This window comes from Pteropus alecto, unplaced genomic scaffold, assembly GCF_000325575.1.
Source record: "Pteropus alecto unplaced genomic scaffold, ASM32557v1 scaffold98, whole genome shotgun sequence".
NCBI lineage: Eukaryota > Metazoa > Chordata > Mammalia > Chiroptera > Pteropodidae > Pteropus > Pteropus alecto.
Genome location: NW_006443570.1, coordinates 4,790,836 through 4,809,764, shown reverse-complemented (window position 1 = coordinate 4,809,764; position 18,929 = coordinate 4,790,836). Strand labels below are relative to the sequence as shown.

At 47.3% G+C, this 18,929-nt stretch overlaps 1 protein-coding gene and 1 long non-coding RNA gene across 5 annotated transcripts in view; one reads left to right on the top strand and one right to left on the bottom strand.

The window, feature by feature from the left end:
* The window catches only part of LOC112473189, a 13,414-nt gene extending 13,334 nt beyond the window's left edge, over positions 1–80 (bottom strand). The window contains exon 1 of the long non-coding RNA XR_003043949.1: positions 14–80. This is a non-coding gene — a long non-coding RNA (uncharacterized LOC112473189). The remainder of the gene's footprint in view (positions 1–13) is intronic.
* Positions 81–270: 190 nt separating this feature from the next.
* Positions 271–10,427, top strand: PHB (prohibitin). Of its 4 annotated transcripts, none has more exons than XM_025041742.1 (8): positions 309–368; positions 988–1,093; positions 1,534–1,648; positions 3,020–3,181; positions 5,166–5,308; positions 5,476–5,592; positions 7,803–7,898; positions 9,261–10,427. In XM_025041742.1, exons 3-8 carry the CDS (start codon positions 1,561–1,563, stop codon positions 9,471–9,473), a joined length of 819 nt encoding a protein of 272 aa, XP_024897510.1. In that variant the 5' UTR covers positions 309–368; positions 988–1,093; positions 1,534–1,560; the 3' UTR covers positions 9,474–10,427. The 4 variants fall into 4 exon arrangements, with proteins under 4 accessions (XP_006924839.1, XP_015454848.1, XP_024897510.1 ...); XM_025041743.1 differs by having other exon boundaries at positions 342–360; XM_006924777.3 differs by lacking the exon at positions 988–1,093 and having other exon boundaries at positions 271–360.
* The last annotated feature ends 8,502 nt before the right edge of the window (positions 10,428–18,929 follow it).

The following is an 18,929-nucleotide window of genomic DNA, read 5'->3' as shown; positions in this document are numbered from 1 at the left end:
CCCTAGGGCCCACCTTCACGGATGCTCTAGAATCGGTTCAGGACAGGCACGTGCATTTATCCCCAAGGCACTACAGCCCCCAAAAGGCGTTGCGGCAACCTCTAGGCTTTTACCACCAAAGAGAAAAGGTTTTTCAGCTTGAGCTAGCGGCTGCACGGCTCTTCGGGAATTGTAGTTCACCTGCGAAGAGCCAAGGAACCAGGGCAAAGCGTCGAGCCACACTTCCCAGAATGCACAGCGCTCGTCTCTACCAATAGGAGGCGCGGATCTTGGAAGGAAGGCGGGGAAGAGGAGGAGCTGTTGAGCGCATGCGCAGTATGTGTGGCTGGAGAATTCATGTGGAGGTCAGAGTGGAGGCAGGTGAGAAGGTAGGGGAATGGCTATGGTCCGCGTCTGGGCAACTCTGCAGTCCCTTTCTGCATTCCCATTCGTAGTTTGGGCTAGCGTCGTGCATGCGTGGGTCCGCCTTGTGGGAATGGGGTAAAGGGGTGAGCCCAAGACGAGCCAGGAGTTGCGTAGAGTAAGGGAGGTATGTATGGGGGCAGGGTGAGAAATAATGCAGAAGCTATTAGAAATGGAAAGACTGAGTAATAAAGGCTGGGCGTCCTGGCCCTGGGATAGGAATGTTTAAATGCAGAAAGAGAGGGCAAGGTAGTCTCAGGAATTGAAGTCTGGGAAGAAAGGAGGGAGGATTTGAGATTGAAGTGCACGGAGACCGTGGGGCGGGGTATTCAAAAGTGCTGGAGTGGATTCTGGTTGGATCAACTGTGCTCCCGCCCATCCCGCCTCAGCCCTACCCTCCCAATTGTTCTTTGTTATTTTGGTCCCAAAATGTCATCTAGCTCTTGTTTCCATAATAACAGGTCATTCTTAATACCTGATGTTGAGAAGCAATATGATGAGGAATTAAGCTGTGTCTTTTAGAATTAGACCTCCAAGTTCTAATCCTGGTTCTGCCACTTAATAACTGTGATCTTGCTTGGACAGCTCATGTAACCCCTCTGTGTGCCTCAGTTTCCTCATCCGTAATAATCTACTTCATAGAGGTTGGTGTGAGGATTAAATTGCCAGTAGAAGACTGTCTGATATAAAGGTTAGCTATTATTATTATTTTGCTGTGGGAATCACCATGTAGCACATTCTTTGGGTTATTATTCCAAACCAGAATTGCGCAGAACCAGCCACACAGCCTTTGTCGTTGGGGCCTGCTTGTCCAGAAAATAGGAGGGTGGTTTAGTGTGGTACTAAGTTCCCTATGGGTATTAAGCCCATGCGTCATTCCCATTATTGAAGAAGTGCTCCAGCCCCCTTTTCTTAAGTAGTAGAAAAAGAAAAAAAAAAAGCAGAGGAATTGATACTACAATTTTCCAGGCTGTAGAGTGTTATTTATTAGGTGTCTTTTAGTGAATGGTTTAGAGATCTCAGAAATGGGGAAATAAATAGCTAGCTTGAGAAGTGAATATTCTGCAACAGAGAGGGCTTTCTTTGAGGATTTGGGGATCAAATTGTTTTGTTTTGTTTTTACCCTCTTAGGTGTGAGTGGGTCCAGCAGAAGGAGACATGGCTGCTAAAGTGTTTGAGTCCATTGGCAAGTTCGGTCTGGCCTTAGCTGTTGCCGGAGGCGTGGTGAACTCTGCCTTGTATAATGGTGAGGCACTGAAGGGTGGTGGGTCATTGCCTTGTGCTGGAGGATTTCTATTGGTCTACACAGCCCATAGGACACTCCTGATGGTAGTGATGCTGTCTGCGAATGTGTTTGTGACCAAGAGGACTCACCTACTGCCATTCCACAGTATATGGTTGCATTGTCATCAGAGCCTCTGTTCTTTTAGCCATAGGTTCTCTCAGAGCCTTTATTCACAAAGAGCCTACCAACCTGGTTGCTGGTTGGATGTTGCCAGCTGCTCTTGTTACTTTGAAGTGATGCTGCACCACCCAAATGCTGCAGCAGAGTGTCAGGGCCTCACCGGCTAGCTGAAGTGGAAATCTCATTTGTCTCTTCTGCTTGCATGTGGAATAACTCAGCAAGGCTTTAGAACTGTAGTAACCTTGTCCTGAGCAGGAGCTTTTGCTCTGCTGCAGTTGGTTTGTTGCAGAGAAAATATCTTCGAGATGCATCGCATAGCTTTTAACACTGTGGCAGGGGTTTAAGCTGGCTTTTCTTCTATTCTGCCGTCTGATTTTGAGCAAGTCACAGATTCCTCACTGGTCAAGCAATGGGATTGAACTAGTTTATCTTTAAGCCCCCATCCAACTGCGATATTCTCTAACTTTCACTGTTGGAAAGCAGCAGTGGATTGACTCACGTCGTGTGTGATGTCCAGCAAGAGGAGGATTCATTTCAGAGTGAAGATATTTGAACCAACGCTAATGTCCAGAAAGGCAGACACAGAAAGCAGATGATCTGAAGAGCCTGCTTGGCTTATGTGGCACAGCTTTATACTCTGATCTTTTTGGCTACCCCCGCACAACTAGACAGTAATCACTATCATCAGTTTCTCTCGGAATCAACAAGACAACTCTGTAACCCTTTGAAACCTTGGAGAAGCAAGCTATTAGAAAGAAAGAGTATGGCCTTCCAAGTTTTAGGATTTCCATAGTGGGGGTGCTACTTCTGGGAACACTGGGTTACATTGGAATTAGGTTGGACTGTGGTAACAGTGAAGACCTTGGGGAGTTTTAGAAAGAAGTTTTGGGAGATGATTTCTGGAAATGTGTTGGTGGGAGCTTGGGGATGGGGTGGTTAATCAGAAAACCAGCAGTCAATTGTTTCAAGGAGAAAGGATGCTGAGGAATAGATCCTATTACCAAAGTCCTTGGGAAGACACATGGGGATGGGAAGTGGTTGCTTAGTTTTGTAGCTATTTAGAAGCCTCGAGAGACCAGAAATACAGGAAGACAGAGCAGGAGAGGGGAGACTTAATAAATGGACAGAAAGCACCAAGAATCTTTCAAAAGGCATGATTCTTTTGGGTAAAGGGTGAGGGAATTTTTCTGACCTGTCATCTTTCATTCCTAGTGGACGCTGGGCACAGAGCTGTCATCTTTGATCGGTTCCGTGGAGTGCAGGACATCGTGGTAGGGGAAGGGACTCACTTTCTCATCCCTTGGGTACAGAAACCAATTATCTTTGACTGCCGCTCTCGACCACGTAATGTGCCAGTAATCACTGGTAGCAAAGGTGAGTCTTGCCTGTGGGTTAGGTAGAGAGGGTGGAAGGGGTACTATGGGATCCAGAAGAGGTTGAACTTCACCTAAGACTTCCTAGTGTATTTTCTCTGGAGAGTTTTATGTGGATCCAGAGGAAAAAATACACACTTCAGGTACACACACAACTGCACAAATTTAGAGAAATACACACAGATCTATTTCAAGAGTTACCTAGTGATCCAATTAAAGAAATCTAAGTGCCTTTGCTCTCTCAGTTGACCCTTTCCGTTGGTTCTTGTTCCCCAGAGTGACTATATAAAGCGATCTCTAGCTATTCTGTTTGCCCTCACAGCTGACTTACCCTTTGCCTTGCTTTCTAAGACCTCTCTTTCCAGCAGCGCTGACCTCCCATCATTATCTCACAGGCTGAGGCCCACATCCCTGAGAGCAGACCCCTGGTGTCCGACACCCCAATAGATTGTCAGTTGGAACCTAAAATGAATTGCTATCACTGTTTGCCCCACCATCCTACACACAGAGGTGCACAGGCAGTAAATGGAATAGCAGATGCCGGCTCAGAAGTGACATTTCCACAGCAAGAGGAGAGGGTCACATGGACGTTGGTTTATCATCTCGATAACACTTGATGCCTTCAGTGCTATTCCTCAGCACTGTGACTGTGCTGGGTCGGAGGGTGGGATAGTTCAAAGATGACGAAAGCAGGGGCCTTTAGGAGCTCAGTCTAGCTAGAGAGAGAGACTTGTGAACAAACAGGTCTGGTGGAGTGTGTTAGAGCCAAGCTCGTACGGAGTGTCTGGGGAGCAGAGAGGAGAGCAGCTAGCTCCACGGGCGGCTGGGCAGGCACCTGCAAGGAACTAACGTCTAAGCTGGAACTGTAGAGTGAGCAGTGTGTCAGGCAGAGGCGGGAGAAGGGCAAATTGGTATTGCATAATCTGTCTTGTATCTTCTGGCCAGAGAGAGGAAGGAACCTCTGGTAAAGGATCTAGCTTGCCTACTACAAAAGAGGAAATCAAAGGTGGGATGTCCTCTGAGAAACATAAAATCTAAACTTCCCATTTCTTTGGGATTTCTTTCTCTACTGTTTGGCAGTTATTCTAAGGATACATTATGTTCTTATCTTCAAAACTGTCGATAGAGACTTCCAGAGATCAGGGACTTGTGTGTATACATTTCCCAGGTTTCTTGGTGCCTGGTTCAGGACTCTGTCTCAGTAGTTGGTTCATTTTTTGATGACTACAGGAAGCTGTGACATTACTTTAGCTCTGAGCAGGCCTGAATTGTCAGGAGAAGTTGGATTTCCCTTCCTGGGTCCTTTGACCGGCTGAGTAATGAAAAGTGGGCTCTAGATGATTCTGATAGCCCCTTACATCTGTTGCGCTTTGACAGAGTGCTTTTATATTTGTTTTCTTCATCAGTTTCCCGCAATGTGCCTGGAAGGCAGATGAAATCATCTCCATTCTTACAGACAAGGAACTAAGCTGAGATTCACTAAGGCTTAGTGAGGGAGGTCACATAATTAGTAAACAGCAGAGTGGGACTGCAGCCCAGGCCTTTTGACTGCTCGTCCAGTCCAAAGTGGACTATTTCTGCTGAAGCCAGGGAAACTTCTCTAAAGCATGCTCCTGACTTGGGCCATATTCACCAAGCCTTGGAAAGGCCTCACCCTAGAATTCTTGGCATTGACCTAGCTGTTTTCTTAAAATATTCAGTGTTCCAAATATCCCATAGTACCTACTAGACTTATAATCTTAATTGCTTATATCAGAGGGCATTCAGGACATACCGAAAAGCCATCGTCACTGGAAACCTTTAAGTTCCTAACGGATCCTCTTCTGGGTTCCCGACCAAGGAAACCATGCACTTGTGCTCCTTGCCCTCTAGGGTCCTATAATCAGCAACTTTACTTATAATTTATAGCAAATTTGGGGTAGGAGAGGTCATATGGAAGGCCATTGTGATTTTTATTTTTAACTCCAGCATTTGTCTTCCCTAAGATTTACAGAATGTCAACATCACCCTGCGCATCCTTTTCCGGCCTGTTGCTAGCCAGCTTCCCCGCATCTACACCAGCATTGGAGAGGACTATGATGAGCGAGTGCTGCCCTCCATCACTACAGAGATCCTCAAGTCTGTGGTGGTGAGTGGACAGGGCCTCAGCCACAAGCCGAGAGCACGGCCAAGAGAACACTAGGCGGCAGGGAGAGCTTGGCAGTGGGCGGATTGGATGTAGCTGGTAGGTTCTCGGTTTCCTTTCTGCTTCCTCATTATCCTGACCGGCTCCTCTGCCCTCCCTTGGAACCAAAGGCTCGCTTTGATGCTGGAGAACTCATCACCCAGAGAGAGCTGGTCTCCAGACAGGTGAGCGACGACCTTACGGAGAGGGCTGCAACCTTCGGGCTCATTCTGGATGATGTGTCCTTGGTAAGATCCTTGGGGAGCCTGCAGGGAGGGGCTTCAGTGCTTGTTGAGGTGCCTGGTTCCATTTCTAGCTAGACACTCTTAGTTTCTGCCTTCCACTTTCCTAGATGTGAGACTTGAAAGCGTGGAAACTTCGTGATTGGGTTTGTTTTCAGACAAGTTTCTTTTATTTCACCTCTGTCACACACATTTTTCTTTTGACTTGTGGCCCTACCCTCTTGGGTAACCTAACCGTGAGTTTTTTTTCCTCGTTCCCCAAACCATGAGTGTTCCTGAGATCTCAGGAAGTGATGTCTTGTTAACCTTGTTTGACACAGGAAGAAGCTGCCCGATGAGACCAGAGAACCACTCGGATAGTCTTTCTCCCTAGTGCAGACCTCCCAACCTGACCCCTGGGAGTTTCCTAACACTTAGAGTCCAAAGCTCAGTGAGGTGAGCTCTGAGAACCCCAGTGAAAGGTGATAGAGTGTAAGTGAATGGTTCTGTTCCCCAAAGCCTGGTATGGGGGGCAAGGGACACCTCTGAGGCATAAGCTGTCCTCCTGAGACTGCATATCTGTGTATTTATATGATATTGAATGCCATAACTCAGGCAGAAAGCAATACAGGTGGGATAGCATTTCAGATTGAGGAGGCAAGGGGCAGGGTCATGTTTCTAGATTTCTGGGAAAAAAACATTTGGAGCGATTTGTTGGAGTGGTGAGGTAGAGTGTTTCCTGTTCCTGTCTCCTGTGCATCGCTAGGGAAAGGCACCGTTTCCCCCTCAGCATCTGTGCAGCTGTTTAAACAGTCACGCTACAACACCAGGTGCTAGCCCTCAGGCCTCAGCTCCACCTTGCACCAATTGCTGGCAGTTGAAGGGCTTGTGGGCTCCCTCTACTGGCAAGATGCCAGGCTGCAGCCATTTGGCTCCTCTGACAAGCGATTCCTCAGGCTCTCCCACTTAGTTTAACCTGAACACCTTGGCTGTGAGAAAATGCTAAGTAAAAACCTAAGGAGAAGCTTGGCATTTTGCTAGACTTTAACCACATAGTCCGTTCTGGGGAAATGTGGGCTGACCACAAGAAACCATATCTAAGAGGTGTGAGAAGAAAATTAGATTTTGTGGAGAATTTGCTGCCCTCAGCTGGCCCTTTTAGAAAGAAATTTTATTCCTTAATTGCACATTTCATTTTTCATCTCTCAGGATTATTTTCTTCCCCAAACTTTGAACAAGACTCCAAAAGTGGAACAGGCAAAGTGGAACAGTGCAGTTTAAGAGTCAGAAGTGTTAAGAATTCTGGAAGGCAGTGGGACCATGATACTCTTCAGTATCAAATTTTGAGCTACTTATATTAAACAACAAAAAAGCAGAGTTTGGGAGAGTAGAGGAGAGGATGAAACAAATAGAATTTAATAACAAAACCAACGCTATTCTTCCCTTGTATGTCTTCCTTTTTAGTAAACAGTTGGATAAATAAGTAAATCATTCTAGACTAGGCATTAGGAGTTCCGAGATCTTTTCCCATTGTTTCTATCATCATTAGAGACAGTCAGTTCAGCCAAGTCTGTTATTTATGTTATTAAGGAAGGTCTGTGGATAATCAGAATTTTAAACCCTCTCCCGAAGCAATAGCTTTACCTGCCTTCTCTTTTAAACCCTTTACCAGAAGCACTCACTCGTAGGGAATACCATGATTTGCGTTCCACGTTCTGTCTTCCTCTTCCTGTTTTGTGTTGGAGGTGCTGTGAGAAAGAAGTGGACTGGTTAATCTATAAGCACAGAGCATCAGGCTCTTGAATTCCTGAGAACCAGCTGCCTCCTTCACTCTCAGGGGCTCAGTTTTCCATCCGGCCTCCCTGGAGGCGTCAAACAGACCATCACAGGACCTTGGAAGAGTACTAGTCTGTGGTGGGGTCCTAGAACCCACAGGTCTCCTCCCCTAGGGAGGTGGTCAGTTGAATAGATACCTTCGGTGCCTGTGGGCCGTCTTTTACTTGTGATCGTCACACTGAGAGTGGTAGAATGATGTACAGGAGCAGTTTGGGCAGCTGAGGATTCTGGGGCATAAACTGTTTGGACATGGATATGGAGGTGAAAGGGTGTTCTGGCCTCACGATGCCTCCAGCTGCTAGAGCCATTCCTGGCCCCTTCCTTCCAGTGGCCACGGGGGCCTCACAGCCACGCTGTCTAAGCAATTACACTGCCTCATCACACTCACTGTCTCCCCTTAGACGCATCTGACTTTCGGGAAGGAGTTCACAGAAGCGGTAGAAGCCAAACAGGTGGCCCAGCAGGAAGCGGAGAGGGCCAGATTTGTGGTGGAAAAGGTGAGCGTTCAACCAGATGGAGGAGCCTCTCTCCCCTTTCTCTTGTGCTCAGCCTCCTCGTTTGCTGGGTGGCCTGGAAATTCATCATCTGTCATCTCTCCTTCCGGGATCATTGGAAGGGGATTGCAGGGACTGTACTCCTGCAATTGGTTCCAGAGCCTTTGGGGTCCAGTCAGGGATATGTGAAGTAAACGTTCCTAAATCACTGAAGGGTCATTTTTTTTCCACTTCCCTAAGATCAGAAACACTCCTACGAATAAAAATGTTTTTTCCTGTAATATTTTCAGTTTCACTGAGAAGTCATTTTTAACCGTAGTTACACAGTGCAAGCCGACAGCCAAAAGGATCAGACGTTGCGCCAGATGCTCTGCTGTCAGTTGATTTTTTTCCGAGTGCTTAAATCCATCCAGATGTGTCAGAGAGTGATGGGACACAATGTATTTGCATAGCAGCCTGGTCTTCCTGGTCTCTGCAGAGGTGTATTTATTTCTTGCTGTCCCCTTCTCACCGCTAATTCTCGTGAGTTGGTATTCTAATCGAAGACCACTGAGTCCTTAAAATCAAGGAAAAGAGGGATATATGGGTGGCCAGCATTTAACTTTAGAGAATGCAAACTCTGAACAGAGACTTTTTTTTACTTTGTGTCTACCTAAAACTCTGACATGTTTAAGAGTGTGCCTGGGGATCCTAGGTGCTCAATAAACATTTATCGAGAGAATAGTCACAGAGCCTAGCCGTTTAGCTGCTTCAAAATTGTGTGTTAATTTCAGAGAAGCGTGGTACTGTACTCCTCACATGCCTCCGAAGGTCATGCATTATAGATAGAGGTTTTTTTTTTAAGGGAAAGCCTAGGAGATGGCCTAAGAGATCTCATTCTGGGTGCCTGAGTTCCTAGTCAGGAACCACTTGAGCTGGTAGGTTCCTCTAGGGAGTATCACGCATGCCTGCTTTTCCTACTTAGCTACGCTGGTTTTGGTGAAAGTCTTGGGACTTGGGACTTGGGGGAAAGATGAACCTGGGGAATGATTCCACCTTTCCTACTCTTCCATTTTCCTTGGCCTGGGCTCCTCCTGGCTCAGAGTAGGGCGGCCAGACTAGGTTGCTGTGAATATTAATGAAGACTTTGAAATAAGACAGCCGTTGATGCAGGCAACAGAAGTGTGTCCCTACAGTGATGAGAAGTGGGCGGTACAGGACAGGAGGATCAGGTGGCCAGTGTTGACCCCATCCAGAGGGGGAGGCAAATTCCAGGAATTCCTTCAGGAACCAGTATAGGTGCCTAACCTGGGCCTTCGAGGCTGTAGCCTGCCCTCCAAGACCCTGAGGTGTGATCTTGGTCTCTCTCCTCCTCTGCTCTCTTAGGCCGAGCAGCAAAAGAAGGCAGCTATCATCTCTGCTGAGGGCGATTCCAAGGCCGCCGAGCTGATCGCCAACTCGCTTGCCACTGCGGGCGATGGCCTGATTGAGCTGCGCAAGCTGGAAGCCGCGGAAGACATCGCATACCAGCTCTCACGCTCTCGGAACATCACCTACCTGCCAGCCGGGCAGTCGGTGCTCCTTCAGCTGCCGCAGTGAGGCCTGCCCTGCCTGCACCTCCTCGGGCCATCTGGGCCACAGCCCCGAGGATTCTTAACACCGCCTTCCTTCTGCCCACCCCACCCCTCCGCCCCCCCAGAATCACTGTGAAATTTCATGATTGGCTTAAAGTGAAAGAAATAAAAGTAAAATCACTTCGGATCTCTTATTACTCTATCAGACGAAACTGTTTCATTCTTCTCATTTCCATCCACTTTTTTATCCACCTCCCTACCCAAAATTGCCAAGTGCCTACGCAGACCAGCTTGGCTCTTCAGGGCCTGCTGGAGCTCCAGCCTAAACACTGGCAATTGGCAGAAGAAAGGCAGGGGCACATGTGTGATGGGCTGGGGAGCACAGTTGTGAGCCTGAGTAAACGCATATCCTCCAACCCATCATTTACTCAAGATTTGAAGAAGATGGCACACAGTCGAATCGAGAACTCGGGCCTCTATTTTTTCCAGTGGTTCCGGCACAGACCCAGCTGAGGAGAGTGCTGGGGAGTGTCAGAGAGGAAGTGGTCTGTCTCTTACCATAAGGCTGATTAACTGTGGGGCCAGCGGAAGCAGGTGTGTGCAAACTGGGCATGGGTTGAGGAATCTGCCCCTGTGAAGGTGGGTGGGCCTGATTTGCTGCCCCCCAAGGGTCCTACGACTGGGATGGACTTGGATAGTGAGAGAGCAGGCCTGGACTGAGATGTGAGTCCTCTGGAAGACTTCCTCTCCAGCCCCCACCTTGGTGTCTCTCAAATACCCGCCGGAATTCCAACTTGAAAGATTGCATCCTGCCGGGGCTGAATGTGCCTGCCAAAGAAGTGTGCATCCTGCATTCCTGGCTCCTTTGTTCCAAGACTGCCCCTCTAGAGGGCTCTGTGCCTGTGCTTTGAAGGAAAAGACCACAGGAAGAAAACAAACGTGTGTAAATTGCTGTCAATAAATGACACCCAACCTTCCAGCTCAGTCTTCTGGGATTGTTTTTTCGTTTTTTTGTTTTTTTGTTTGTTTGTGGTGGGAGCCATGGGATGAGGACAGAACGTTCTAGCAGTTTTTGTGTGCACGTGTTTGTATTGCCAGCTGGGATAGAATCTCTAGCAAAGCAGAAAATGAGTTTCAGAAAACCCTTTGTTCTGTGTTCCAGTTGCATCCCCAACCGAAGTGAATCTCAGTGCTATCAGGTGAGGTTTGTCAGGAGATGGGTTCTTACGAGGTGTGGGTAAGTGGAAGGTCATTAACTCCCCTCCATGGCTTTGGTACCACTGCTAAACGAGTTGTAGGCCTGCCCACCAAGTGTCAGCAGCACTCCCCTGACAGGAGGGAAGTGATTGACATAAAATACATGAATGTGATAGCCCTCGGTGTGCTCTAGCTTGATTTTTATATATGTCAGATGGCTTTGAGGGCTCTGCTGTGGATTTATACTGCTTATTCTGCTTTCCTTTGATATGGAAATGACATTTGAGAGGGGGCCAAAGTTATGCACTGGGGATGGTAGGGACGGGAAGCAGAACTGCAATTGAGAGATGAGCCATGCCAATCACCCACCTCAAATTCTTTTAGGCACAAAACGGAAACGATGTGCATTGAGTGCTCACGTTGACTGCTTTAACCTCTGCTCTCAGTTTAATCCCTGGGCCCAGCACCTGCCAAGGTGAGCGTCCTCTGACCTGGATTCTGCATTTCCTCTCCTGAGTGATAGGGCCAGCTGTCAGCTGGGAAAGGTGGGAATGGATGCACACATGTAGGGTGGGCCTGAGGACTGAGTTCTCCCATCCCCGCACCCTGCTCCCCTCCCAGGGCCTCTCAGCAGGAGTCTAGTTCCTTCCCATCCCCCCATGGTTAAGTGTGCATTGGGCTCCTGACCCTCAGCTGATCCTCACAAAAGTTTCATTCTGCTGGATGCTCCCACTGGCCTCCTGACGAGCCCATCTCCCTACCAGCTCCCCAGCATCACTTATCTCAGGATGTCTCTTCCTACTTTTTTTTTTTGTTTTTTTTTTTTTGCTGCAAAAATAGGCCTGCAAACGATGGGGTGCCTAGAGTCAGAAAACGTGTTAAAGATTGGAGCAGAATAAGCATAATTTTTAAATAGGTTCCAGACCGGCTTCTACTCTGCGGCCGTCCTCCTTTCCTGCCATTTATGGCTTTGGACACTCTTCTTGGGGGCAGGGGCAGGAGGTTCCTCTCTTCCCCAGGCCCGTTTTAAAAGAGCAGTTGTGTTTTTTGCATTTGGCAGGAGATTGGGTTTCAGGCTCTGGGTGTCTGCAGGGGAGCCCTCTGCAGCTTCTGGGTTCCTTCTGCCTCAGGTCAGCCCTTTCGGGGCAGACAGACCACGGTCCTGCTGGTTTTGCCGTTAGCCTCCCTGCCATGGATGGTGCCAGTGGGAGCCGGGGGCCTCATTCTGCCTTGACTTCCGCCCAGCAGTAATTCTTTTCACAAATGTTCAAGGGTTGTTAACTGGCTGCTTAGTCCCAGAGTCCCCTGATGGCCTCTGGGTTTCTGCAGAAGCTACCACAATGGGCCTTTATCAGCTCGGGATTCTCTGGGCTGTGGATCAAAAGCCACGTCCTGTCTTGGCCAGGGAAGGGGCAGAACAGGGAGGGTCTTCCTCTCTCCTTTGGTCAACCTGAATAGTTCCCTTGTTCAGGCTCCGAGGGGTTGCTTACTAAGAAGGGAGTGGGCCCTGGGCAGGGAGGGGAGAGAAAAACCCTCAAAGTGTTGCCCTTTTCCTTCCTAGTTTTGCACACATTCTGCCAATGTGGACCGATGGGGAAGGAGTTATGTCGTGGTCATCCCCAGGTGGGTTGATTTGAAAGACAGGAAGAGACAATGAAATATCAGTCAAATCCTGATTTAGCAAATGCTATTCTAATAGGATATTCCAGCAATCAGCTGGGGACTGTGCATTTAGGACCTCCCTCGACCTTTGCCATCCACCAGTAATTGTGGCTAAATCGGCCCACCCTGATTGAAAATAACCTGGGTTAGAGGTTGCAGGAGGTGGTAACAGATTTCCCCGCCTTTCCTAGACCTCCATGCATCCTGCACACTGCTCCAAACTTCATTTATCTAAAGCAGATCTCATCTCCTCCCTCCTGAAAAATTTTCGGTGGCCACTCCTTGCTTGCTTAATAAAGTGCAAGTGTCTTATCCTGGCATTTGGGGCTCTCCATGGTCTGGACTCTACTTTTCTGGTCCGACTTTATACTTTATTGCTTGCTTTCCCAAATCTACCTAGTGGTTCCCATGGGGTAGGGAGTGTCATTTGAAAATGCAACTGGAAAGGGGAAGCAGCAGGTGAGAAGGAGGGGAGGTGGCAGGGATACTACCAGACCTACTTTGTATGGGACAGACCCAACGACAAAAAATTGCCCCCAAAGTAACGACAATAATACCTCCACTTCGGTGGGGGGAAAAGCCCACCAAACTGAGTTTCTTGCTCTTGTCTGCATAACCCCTCCCCCATATACTTACCTCACCCCCTTTGCTTACGGTGTCACTTCATCCTGGACGGCCCTCTCCCCACATTTCACAGGTCCAGGTGTCCCCTATCCTTTGATTTCTAGCTCAAAATCTTTCTCTTCCACAAAACTTCTGCCGATGTCCCTCCTCCCTGCCTCCATGACCTGTCCCTTGCCTGAACTGCTAGTCCACACTCCCGTGAGGCATTTAGCACTCTCCTCATTGGGTTGTAGTTATGTCTGCGTTCTCTCTCCTACTCTACGTTTCTGGAGGGCAGGACACTTACACCATTCAATGTTCCTTTCTCTTTTTCCTTCTTCCCCTTAACCACCCCTAATCTTTTTTGCCAAGCCAAACATGCCCAATGGGAAGAACTGAATGTTTGTCAAATGAATAGATGAGGAAACAGAGTACGCGACTGAGATTAGAAACGAGGGCTGAAAGTTAAGGTCTTTGAATTCTCCCACACCATTCTGTTGAGTTACCTCAAGCTACTCTGCACGGGGCTTCTCAGGGTCTAGCAGGCCAACCCACCCACTAAGTACCCACCCCGGTCGATTCCCCAGTCTCATCTCTCTTCCGCTGCCTAGGCTTCCGTGCGCAGACTCTCCCCTCGCTGTCGCCTGCCCGCAGCTCACCCTCTCCTCTGTCTGCAGCACCCCTCCTTTCTCTTTTTTTTTTAAGTTTATTGGGGTAACATATAATACAATTATATAGTTTTCAGGTGTACATTATAATTTGATATCTACATATTCTATTGTGTGATTACCACCCAGAGTCTAGCTTCCTTCGGCTACCATATATTTGATCCCCTTTACCCACTTCGCCCTTCCTCTACCCTCCTATATTTGACCCCCCTTTACCCCACCTACCTCCCCCCTACTCTCTGATAACCATTAGTCCACTGTCCATGTCCCTGAATCTCTGTTTGTCCCGTTCATTTGTTGCTTTTAGGTTTATGTCCCACATATAAGTGATATCATGTGATTTTCAACTTTTTCAACCTGGTTTATTGTGCTTAGCATGATTACCTTGAGGACCATCCAGGTTGTCGCAAATGGCTGTATTTCATCTCTTCTTATGGTTGAATAATATTCCATTGTATATATGTACCACAGCTTCTTTAGCCAATCAGCTATCGTAGGACACTTCGGTTGCTTCCATGTCCTGGCCACTGTGAATAGTGCTGCTATGAACATCGGTGTGCAAATATTTTTTTCAGATATGGGTTTTCAAATCTTTGGGGTAAATATCCAGTAGAGGGATTGCTGGATTATACGATAGATCAATTCTTAGTTTTTTGAGGAACCTCCATACCGTTTTCCATACCACTCCTCCCCTTTTCAATTCCTATCTCTCTCCCTGTCCCAAGCCCAACTTAAAATCCCTTTTCTCCAAGAATTTACCTCTGGCTGAACTCTTCCCAGCTTTCCTTGCAAATAAATTCTTCCTTTATAGAAAGGACATTGGCTTTGGAACTCTGGCAACACTGGGGTTGAAAATTGAACAAAAGAGTTGAGATGAGGCGTTCCCCCACCGATAGCGGCTGGGAAACTTTGGCAAGGCTCACATGCACACAGCTGGAAGAGAGGGAGAATGGAAACGTACTGGGCCTGGGGAAACCCATTTATAGTTCAAAGAGAATGTCTTTGCATGGGGCCCTGGATGGTTAGAGAGGAGGTTCTTTCTAGCAATCAAGCTACTTCAGAAGGGAGAGTGAAGCTAAAAGGGCACAGCTACTCCGGAGGAGCTTAAAGCTGTTGTCATCCTTGGAGGGCAGGACAAACCACCTGGATTCGCCGGAAAAGCCATGATCACTGAAAGGCTTGGACCATCTAAATTTGGCTGAACAAGCTACAAACACTTAGGTCAGGGATTAGCAAATATGGCCTGCAGGCCAAGTACAGCCCAACACTTGTGTTTGTATAGCTCAGGAGCTAACAATGAAGGGTTTTTACACTTTCGAATGGTTGGGAAAAAAGTCAAAACAAGAATACTATTTCATGACACATGAAAATTATAGGAAATTCAAACTTCAGTTTCCATAAGTAAAGTTTTACGGGAATATAACTATGCCCCTTTGTATTATAGCGGCAGAGTTGAATAGTTACAACAGACACCATGTGTTCTGCAAAGTCTAAAGTATTTACTGTCTGTATCTTTACAGGAAAAGTTTGTTGACCTCTCATTCAAAGGAGCCGATAACCTTGGGGAAGAAGAGGAAGAACCCTGGAATTTGGAAGTCGCTGGCAGCAAGGGAGGCTGAGGACTTTAAGTCAGATACAATGTAGTTGTCACCAGAGTCCTTGACTGTGTCCAAGGCTTTGGCGATCTGGAAAGCAAGGTCACACTGGGGCCCTGGCACACATATTTACAACAGCTGCTGTTCTCTATGGCTTGTACGTGTTTCTGAACTGGGCAGAAGATAAGAATAGGGGTAGCAAATAGGTGAGTATTACAAAAGAAGAACCCTATGATGCCCTAAGGTCTGAGGATTTCCAGGCTGGGGCAAAACCACTTCTTATCCACTCCTCTGCCCTCAAGGAAGGGTTCGCTGCAGGACTGTCCTTCCAAAGCCAGGGGAAGCCACCGCCAAGGAAGGGAGCCGAGTGCAGTGATGACTCCCAGAAATGGGGCCTCTGGGAGCTTTGGCCTCTGGGTTAATACCATGTCTATCTTGGAGATGACCAGAGACCCCAAAAGAACCTACTGATGCTCTTGACTGTGGATCATGCCAAACCAAATCTACCAAACATTTGAGAAGAGATGAGCTTTGCCGTCTCTCTGGCTAGCAACTGCTTTCTTCTTTCCCTTACTTACCTGTGCCAACCTCTCAGTGTGGAATGCCATTTCCCTCTTCTGTGTCCGCAAACCTCCCTTCCTCAAGATCCTGTCCAACACTCACTTCCTTCAGTGCTCCTTTCCTGTCTAACTCCATCCCCACTAAAGTCACAAAGGACAGAACTGAGCAGGAGGCTTCTAGATCCTCAGCAATAACCCCTTCATTTGGGTGAGGAGGGAGAGGACACTTGCCCAACGTCCCACAGGATGCGGCAGGCAAAGCCAGGGGTGGAAGCCTGGTCTTCAGATTCTCTGTCTTGTGCTGTTTCCATCCCATCTCTCAGCTTCTGGATGCTCTAGATCTGGGGCTCCTAGTTCTGCAAATAAATCCTTCCTTTGTACTCGCAAGTGGGTGGGCACATGTATAGTCTTCATTCCTTTCCTGCGTACACTTCCATCCCCAGCTAGACTATAACAGGTGGGAAGCTGAGACGATGTCTTCCCCTTTGTAAGGTCATCCACACCACTGACACACCAGCAATCCTTGCTGACACTGTGAAACTCCGAGCTGGGTTAGACTTCCCAGATTTCTCACTCTAGAAGGCAACTCAGTTTAGTGGAAGAACACAGGTTCTAGAATTAGAAAGATTTGGGTTTGACCGTGCCCTCTGCCACTTATTAGCTTGGGAGACCTTGGGTAAATTACTTAAATACTTCAAACTTTTTTTTATTCTCAAAAAACTAAGGATATGAATATCCGCATTGCAGTGTTGTTGAGGAATAAATGAGGTGACAGATGTGAAATGCTTAGCACAGGGCTCAGCACATAGGAAATGCTCCAAATATTCTCCTTCCCCTCTCCGTTGTGTTCTGAGGCAGTGGGGGTGGGGGAACTGCCTTCGTCTCCACAGTATCAGGGACCAGGAAATTTCTTTGGAATCCTGAGATAGCAATGGGCGCCGATTCCATGCCAGCTATTGATAAGGGGCATAGGGACTATCATGCCACTGAACCTGGTTTGATTCAAATGAGAAGATGCAAAAGGAGTTGAGTTCCGAGCTATTCCTCCCTGGGAGTCCGGATGTCTTGGGATAGGTAGCTTGACCTGTCATTCAGGAAGCTGGGTTCGGTCCTTATTTGAGGTTGAGGGTACAGATTGGCTGGAAAATTCTCAGACGTGTATTTGTACAGGCGATTTATGCTGTAGTCTTTGTTATGTCACTATTTGCATAGGTCCTTTTTTATGTCTAGGTCTCCGCTTCCCCATCCTTACAAGGAGGGGATACGTCTATCAGCTCTTTGCCATTTGAGCTTGGAGGAGCGCTGAACGAGTCCAGCGAGGACTCCCTCCTTCCCCCGCTAAAGCCAAAGTCGTGGTGAGTTTATCAGTCTGTTGTTTAAAGGAAGAGTTCCATGACTGCAAAATTTTGAAATCCGCTGTTCTCAAGGGTTCCTTTCATCTCTCAAGTTTGTTTCAGACCGAGCCCCACAAGGCTGTGACCTCACCTCTCCACCAGATGGCAGCAACCTGCATGCTGCTTCAGGTGCCAGGCTATGACGACAAGCACAAAGCGTTCAAAAAAAGATCTCAGGGAAGGGACTAGGAGGACGTCAGCGCCAGCTCTGGAGATAAGTAAATAGGTCGAGGTGACCCTCTGAGAGCGACTTCCTGGTAGAGAACCCCTGGGCATCTGTGGCTGTAAATACTCCAAGTGTCCCGTCCTAACCACCGGCCAAACTGGTGCTACCCCTCTCTTTGCCAGGTGGGAGATCGCCACCCAGATCACTGTTAACTCTTCCTTAAACCAGGAGGCTCCCGGGAGACTGGATACTCACCTTTAGCAGCCCGAGGTCAGTTGGAAGCTCTCCCCCAGCTGTTAATGAATTAATAAGACACAGAGGAGACACCAGAGTCTCTTTCTGAGGGCCCAGAAGTTTCCTTCTAATTTTCTTAAACACTCGTGAGGAGCAAAATTAAATGTAAGAGGCTGACAAGCACTTGGGGAAGGCTTGACCTTCCATCTTGCGGATGTTCTCCATGAATGAACAGACCTGAAAAGAATTCTTGTTGCGCACACAAGTTGGCCCATTCATTCATCCGACAATTATTGGGCACCTACTGTGTGTCGTCCTGAGCTAGATGATCCAGGGGGGACTAGGAGATGAATCAGACACAGTCCTTTATAAAGAGACTAATACAACTTAGTCCATATGATAGGGGATCAGGTCATATGTACTGAAGCGTTTTTCTTCTGTGTTTTTCTTCTTCCTTCAAGTTTTTGTTCCTTACTATTTGGTTTAGGTCAAGACTTAAATGATAAGGCCATGAAATGGGGAAAGAACAAGGGAAGGAGTGGTTAGAAGGAAGCTGGAGACAGCTCAAATGTTTGCCATTAGGCTCCATAAAGTGGAGTGTAGAATTGGCTATGCTGTCTGTTACTGATGTGTACAGATCTTAAAGCAAAGCATTTTTCCCACTTCTTGCCATCAATTTTCCTGGAGAATTTGTGATCCTAGCTTGACCCTGTTTCATCTTGCAAATGTACACTGCCTGATTCTTTAAATAGCCTTAAAAATAATACTTAGTGATCTATACTTTTTTCTTTTAAATAATAGAGACATGTAAAGAATGGAACAGAATAGACCATAATGCCATTGCCCACAGAAATACTCTGTAAAATATATAAGCATCATTAAAAAATGCAAACAGTACAGAAAGATAAATAATGAGAGGTGAAACCCTTCCCACTCTTTTTCTCCCACAATTTCTCTCCTCCCAAATCGCCACTGTTAGATTGCTTACATTTCCTTCCAGAAGAAAGTTGTGCATTCAGTAGCACATATAGGCCTCCATGAGCATGTCCTCTGCTGTTTTGATTATTGACACAAAAGGTATCACACTGCTCTGCACTTTGCTGTTAACACTTATTGAAATATCTTGGACATGTCACCACAGTAGCACATACAAACCTAACCCATTCTTTTTAATAGCTACATCCTTTTCCCTGGTATGGATCTATCGTGTTTTGTGTCACCAGTAGGCTTCTTTACAACTTGGTGGTTTTCATGTATTTTGCCGTTGCAAACAAAACCACAATGCATGCTGCCCGATTTTTAAAAGGGCCTGGTGATCTCTGCACAAGATTTCTGTACAGGGCAAAAGAGTTGTGCCCAGGGGCTTAGGAAATAACTTTTGGGGTGGGGGATGGCAATGCTT